The sequence below is a fragment of the Stomoxys calcitrans genome, chromosome 1 (assembly GCF_963082655.1).
Source record: "Stomoxys calcitrans chromosome 1, idStoCalc2.1, whole genome shotgun sequence".
NCBI classification, from domain to species: Eukaryota; Metazoa; Arthropoda; class Insecta; order Diptera; family Muscidae; genus Stomoxys; species Stomoxys calcitrans.
This window is the reverse complement of record NC_081552.1, coordinates 18530724-18538160: the sequence shown is the minus strand read 5'-3', so window position 1 is coordinate 18538160 and position 7437 is coordinate 18530724. Positions and strand designations below refer to the sequence as shown.

The window sequence follows — 7437 nt, the reverse complement described above, 5'->3', positions numbered from 1 at the left end:
AAGCAACTTTGATATATTCTTTTTGTTTGAAACACATGTAATGCCGAATAAATCAGCGTCATTCGCATCACTTTTTCAGAATTATTGCATACATTGGGTCGATGCACGTAAGATACACAAGGCAGGCCGAGCAAGTGGGGGATGTTTGTTCGGATTTAGAAAGGATCTCAAGAGGAAATTTGATTTTAGATTCAGAAGTATAGGAGAGAACACGGTATTGTTGGCTAAGTTTGATGGAGATGTTGTTTATTTGATCCCTATGTATCTTAACTGTACAAACTGGAGGAACGATTTTGTGAAGCTTGAGACAATTATGAAAGACCTTGACCCAGCGAGGTTTATAATAACGGGTGATCTAAATGCGAGGATTGGACGTGAACAGACTCTGGACCCAATTTCTATAACTGAATTCTCGAATATTGCCGATCGCAGGCGCTCAAAGGATACTGTGACTAATGCTCAGGGGAGAACATTGCTGAATTTTGTGGAGGATTTTGGTGGCATCATCCTGAATGGCAGGACTACAGGAGATACTGACGGAGAATATAGCTTTTGTGGGGCAATGGGAAGTTCTGTCATTGACTATTTTATTTGCTCGTGGAATCTGCTGCAGTATGTACAAGAACTTACTATCCCTACAAAAATCTACTCCGATCATATGCCTGTATGCTTAGGGATGAGGATTCCAAGTATTGGGGCAGTTGGGAATGCAATAAGCCCATGGCGTAGAATGTATTGGGATGATAGATATTGCGCTAAATACAATATTAATCTCCGAAATTCGGTTGAGAGGCAACATCCGGACAATTCAAGTCCGATAAATGAGGGAGTCTTGTCGTTGACGAATATGATAAGGTCTGCTCGTCCAGATGTGGAGAATAGGAGAGTTTTCGAACCTACGCAGAGGTGGTTTGATTGGGCGTGTTATCGGCAAAGGAAACTTGTGCGCAAGTACTTCAGGAGGTATAAAGAGAGTCACAACGAGGAGAATAGGAGAATTTATTACTCTTCAAGGGCGAAATTTCGAAGACTGTGTGCGAGAAAGAAACTAGAGTACCACAATGACAATCTTGGACGCCTGGATAACGTTTCGAACTCCAAGGAATGGTGGGACTTGTCTAATTCCTTGCGAAAGCGCAACCCTGCCCCGCGAGGAAACCTGACCGCGGACGAGTTCCTAGTCCACTTTAGTGCGGCGTTTCGGGCACACTGTGAAACGGAGGCAATAAGTTGGTGTATGCCATACTTTATTAACCCTTTACTTGATTCCCCGTTCGAATTCTGCGAGCTTAATGCTGTAGTCGCGAATTTGAAGGACAACAAGACTCCAGGATTTGATGGTGTACCCTACGAGTTTTATAAACATGCACCCTACTGTTTTCTAGATCGCATGCTTGGACTTTTCAATAAGATTTTCATAACGGAGAGTATTCCTACTGCCTTTAGAACGTCAATTTTGTTACCGATACATAAAAAGGGAGACCCGAATACACCAGCAAACTACCGAGGCTTGTCGCTGATAAACTCTATGAGTAAGATTTTTTGCAATATTCTACTGAATCGACTTTCCGACTGGCTTGACTACAACAGTATATTAAATGAATTCCAGGCAGGATTCAGAAGGAACTATTCCACGGTGGATAACATATTTAACCTCGCCAACATTGTCCATATAAACAGGTTGAATAAGAAAACCACTTACGCTTTTTTTGTGGATTTTTCGACTGCGTTCGACACTATCCCTAGAAATAGTTTATTTTATAAACTGTCCTGTATGGGGATATCATCCAAGATAGTAAGGATTCTACGACTGTTATACGAAGGTACCGACAGCAAGATATGGGACGGTACGTATATGTCTGAGAGTTTCGTTATGGAAACTGGAGTGAAACAGGGGTGCGTACTAAGTCCTGTCCTATTTTCGCTTTACCTGAACGATCTGCCAGAAGTCCTACCTGGGGGTGTGAGAGTAGCGGGAACTACCATCAGAATATTGTTATATGCCGATGACATCGTTTTGCTATCAGATTGCCCAGATGGATTGCAAGGGATGATTGATACTTTGGAAGGGTATTGTGCTACATGGGGTCTAAGTGTTAATTTGCTTAAATCCAAGGTATTAGTATTTCGTAAATGTGCGAGAATTGCATCAGGCCTGAAGTGGATTTACCGGGGACAGGATATTGAGATTGTTAATAGTTATACGTATCTTGGACTAGAGATGACGTATAATTTATCGTTTAGGAAACACCTGGGGAAAAGACTAGCATCATCTAAGATAGCAGTTGCTTCTACTTGGTCAACTTATATAAGCAACCCACGTATTTCTAGAGAGAACAAACTGAAAATATTTGAGGCTTGTTGCAGGTCGATAATGTTTTACGCCGCCCAAGTCTGGGGCTTCGTCCGGTACGATGATGTTGAGAAATTATTGCGATTCTATGTCAAGAAACTGTTTTATTTGCCCAGCAACACACCCAATTATATGATCCATCTGGAGACTGGGATAAAGTCGATGTATGTTCCGACTCTGCAGATGCATCTCAAATACGTCGACAGGGTATTAAGACTAGGTCCCAATAGACTACCACGTATATTGGCGGAGGAGGTAATAAGATCAGGTACGTACTGGGCGGAGGAATGGACTACTTTATGTGATCACCTACGTTTCCATCCCTCAACGGTCAATGGACCTCTATGTAGGCATTGGCGGGAAATCACCAGACTTTTAGAGACATGTGAGAGATATGAATTTGAAAGTGGCGCGCATAGCTCTCAATTTCATGACCTGTACCCGAAATTAAATTACGATGGAAGTCTTTTGATGATGGGTGACCTTTCCACACGTGCAGTAGGCCTGATTATAAGGGCGAGAGGGGGCCTACTGGACCTAAATGCTAGGTGCTTCAAGAATCACACTGATGGAATTTGCACTATATGTAATTTGGATGCACCAGAAAACACCCTACATTTTATTGGGTGTTGTCCCATTTATAATGAATTTAGAACGATGTATTTTGGCAAAAGCTCACTAACAGAAATTGATGTATTACAAATATTAAACGGCACGAACTATTCTTTATTATATAACTTTTTAGAAACCTGTATTAAATATAGAAATATGTTACTGAATGAATTTAATTAGATATACACTCCACCAGCACAAAGTGTTGTATCGGAATGAATAATAGATGTATGTAAATATTAAGATTCAGAAATAACGGTTACAGCATTCACGCTAAACCAAATATAGATTAAAGTAGTATATACCGCATAAACATAATGTATAGACTATACTAAATAAAATCTATTAAAATAATAAAAATAAAAAAATAAAAATATTTTGTTATGATATCCAACTACTGTGCCAAGTATGGTTCAAATCGGTTCATAACCTGATATAGCTGTCATATAAACAGATCTGGGGACTTGACTTCTTGAGCTTCTAGAGGGCGCAATTCCTATCCGATTTGGCTGAAATTTCGCAAGACGTTTTTTATTGGTACTTTCAACCACTATGTCAAATAAAAAAAAAGTCGGTTCATAACCTGATATAGCTGCCATATAAACCGATCTGGGATCTTGACTTCTTGAGCCTCTAGAGGTCGCAATTATTATCCGATTTGCCTGAAATTTTGTACGACGGATTCTTTCATGACCATCAACATACGTGTTTATTATGGTCTGAATCGGTCCATAGTCCGATACAGCTCCCATATAAATCGATCTCTCTATTTTGCTTTTTGAGCTCACAAAGAGCGCAATTCTTATTCGAATTGGCTGACATTTTACACAGGTCTCCAACATATAATTTAATTGTGGTCCAAACCGGAGCATATCTCGACATCGCTCTAATAGCAGAGCAAATCTTTTCTTATATCCTGTTTTGCCTAAGAAGAGATGCCGGGAAAAGAACTCGACAAATGCGATCCATGGTGGAGGGTATATAAGATTCGGCCCGGCCGAACTTAGCACGCTTTTACTTGTTAAAGACTGTTGCATGATTTCTTAGATTTTTACGACGATCAAGAATATATTTACTTTATAGGGTCGGAAATGCATATTTCAGTGCGTTGCAATCGGAATGTAGGAATGAATATACCCCCAACCTTCGGAGGTGGGCATAAAAATCATATAAAATTCTGAAATTGCATGAAATCTTTACTTGAATCAATTGTACGATCCATATAATTTAATCTTTGAAGAATATTTTATGCAACTGTTGACCGTGACTGCGCCCTAAATGGTCCATCCGCTTAGTCCACTTTTGGCATACTCTTTCTAACATTCCGGCCGGTATCTCACGAATGAATGCTTCGATGTTGTCTTCCAATGCGTCAATTGAAGCGGACATGAGCTTTAACATAGCCCCACAAAAAATAGTCTTAAGGCGTTTGACCAGTCCCGAACGTGAAATAAAATGTTCACCGAACTCGCCTCTTAATAATTCCATTGTTATGTGTGCTGTGTGGCATGTGGCACTGTCTTGTTGAAATCACACGTCTTGCAAGTGAAGCTCTTGTTTTTTGGACAACAAAAGTTAGATATCATCTCACGATAGCGCTGATCATTTACAGTTACGTTACTATTCGCATTATATTTGAAGAAGTACGGTCCACTGAAGCCACTAGCCCATAAACCGCACCAAACTGTGACTCTTCCTAGCTGCATTGGTAGCTCTCGCAATTCTTCTGGCTGATCTTCACTCCAAAATTGACAATTCTGTTTAAGCACCCATTGAGCCAAAAATGACCCCCGTCGCTGACCACAATTTTTCGATTAACAATTTTTTAACAGAGCACGCATTTTGATAATACAATTCAATAATTTGCAAGCGTTGTTTGTATGACGATTCATGGTTGAATCATAGACCAAATTTAAGATGCATAACATTGAAACGAAACACGAAACATGCGTGCACTGTTTAAACCAGTGTTGCCAAAAAGATAATAGCTAAAAAATCACCCTTTACAAACAATAAAACATGAAAACTTTCAGGTACAAGATGTCTAAACTGTTATGTTGATATAAAGCTGCACACCACTCACTATTCTTTTGATACATGGAGATGCATGTTTTGCATGCATTCCTTAGACATGGCCTTTCCATATAATTGTCATTTTAATGCATTTGCAAAAAATTCAAAATTCAATATAACCTGCATCATTGTTTATCGATTGAAGACAAATCCTTTGAGTTTGCCTACTTTGTTTTTATAACCTCGACCATTGGATGGGGGGTATACTAATTTCGTCATTCCGTGTGTAACACCTCGAAATATGCGTCTAAGACCCCATAAAGTATATATATTCTTGATCGTCATGACATCTTAAGTCGATCCAGCCATGTGCGTCCATCTGTCAAAAGCACGCTAACTTTCAAAGGAGTAAAGCTAGGCGATTGAAATTTTGCACAAATACTTCTTATAAGTGTAGGTCAGTTGGGATTGTAATTGGGCTAAATCGGTCCATGTTTTGTTATAGGTACCGTATAAACCGATCTTAGATCTTGACTTTACGCGACGTGTTTTGTTTTGATTTTCAACAATCGGTTGATAACCAGATATAGCTGCCATATAAACCGTCCTTGGGTCTTGATTTCTTATGCTTCTAGAGGTCGCGCAATTCTTACCCGATTTGGCTGAAATGTGGCATAAAGTTTTTGGTTTAAAACAAATGTGCTAAGTATGGTTTAAATCGGTTCATAACCTGATATAGATGCAATAAAAATCGATCTTGGATCCTGACTTCTTGAGCTTCCAGAGGGCGCAATTCTAATGCGATTTAGTTGAAATTTTGCACGTGGTATTTTGGTATCACTTCTAACAACTGTGCGGAGTATGGTCTAAATCGGTTGATAACCTTATATAGCTGCCATATAAGCTGAACTTGGGTCTTGACTTCTTGACCTTCTGGAGGGCGTAATTCTTAACCGAATTGGCCGAAAATTTACATGAAGTGTTTTATTTTAACTTCCAACAACTGTGTTAAGTAAAGCGGTCCATATCCTGATTTAGCCGCCATATTAACCGATCTCCTGATTAGACTTCTTGGGCTCCTAAAGGGCGCAATTCTTATCCAATATGGTTGTATTTTTGCATATGTCGTTTTGATATGACTTCTAATAACTGTTTCAAGTATTGCCAAATCGGTTGATATCCTGGTAGAGTTGCCATATAAACCAATCATGAGTCTTGATTCCTTGAGCGTCTAGAGGGCTCAATTCTTATCCGATTTGGCTGAAAATTTGAGTGAGTTGTTATGATTTCCAACAACTGTGCTAAGTATGCTCTAAATCAGTCTATATCTTTATATAGCCGACACATAAACCTTCTTGGCCTTCTAGAGGGCGAAATTCTAGTATAATATGGTTGAAATTTTGCCTATGTCGTTATGGTGTAACTTCCAATAACTGTTTCAAGTATTGTCTAAATCGGTTGATAACCTGGGATAGATGCCATATAAACTGAACTCCCAAATTGAATTTTTGAGCCTCTGGAGGGCGCAATTATTATTCGAAATTTTGGAGGTGGTGTTTTTCTATGAATCCTATGAGCAATGGCAAGTACGGTTCATATCGGTCAATAACTTCATATAGCTCATATGTATTTGAAAAAGTCATTCAAAGAACTTGACAAATGCGATCCATTGGTGAAGGGTATATAAGATTCGGCCCGGCCGAACTAAACACGCTTTTACTTGTTGATAAAAATTTAAATGTACCCCAGATATGCGAAGAAAAGTGATGGCCAACAATTTTGTAATTTGTTAGATAAGTTCTTAACAAATGTTTATTTGCTCCAAACGAAATAGCAGTTGAAAAATAATTAAATTTTAAGCTTAGAAAGGATATTGGCATAGGCAAGTTTAGACAAAAGAAAAATTAAATTTCCATTTAAAACAATTCAAGTGGAAAAGAAATAGAAATGAAGATTTGTACATAAGAGGTTTGATTGTTAAACTTTAACCAAATAATTTGAAATATTTCGGCAGAAGAGATGTTCTATATTCAAACAGCGACTTTGGTAGTTAGGACTTGAGGAAAACAACAAGTCCATTATCATTAATAAAATTCAAATATTATTTCTCTACATTCTTAGCCCATTTGCCACCTCGCAATACATCGGGAAGTCTCCTCACTCAAGGACAACTTCATATGTATTTCTCTTAGTTTAACTTTTGTGCATTTCTTTTCTTTTATTTGATTTCGAGCATTACAAAGCAAAGAAATGCATTAATTTATTGCTATAAGCTGGAAACTTCAAAGTAAGTATGTCCTCAACACCATACTTCACAATAACGCCTTCAACGTCATCCTTACAACAGAGCCAATTAAAATATTTAGAAGAACATATTCGTCATTGTAATCGTCATTCCTATATGATGATGCCTAATTAATTAACCGCAACAAAATTTTCGATTTAATCATTTATTAATG

The 7437-nt window shown here is 38.4% G+C and overlaps 1 protein-coding gene across 1 annotated transcript; it reads left to right on the top strand.

Moving 5' to 3' along the window:
• Window positions 1-313: 313 nt before the first annotated feature.
• On the top strand, window positions 314-7170 carry LOC131995657 (uncharacterized). Its single transcript, XM_059364464.1, has 2 exons — window positions 314-1532; window positions 7100-7170. Exons 1-2 carry the CDS (start codon window positions 314-316, stop codon window positions 7168-7170), a joined length of 1290 nt encoding a protein of 429 aa, XP_059220447.1.
• Window positions 7171-7437: the final 267 nt, after the last annotated feature.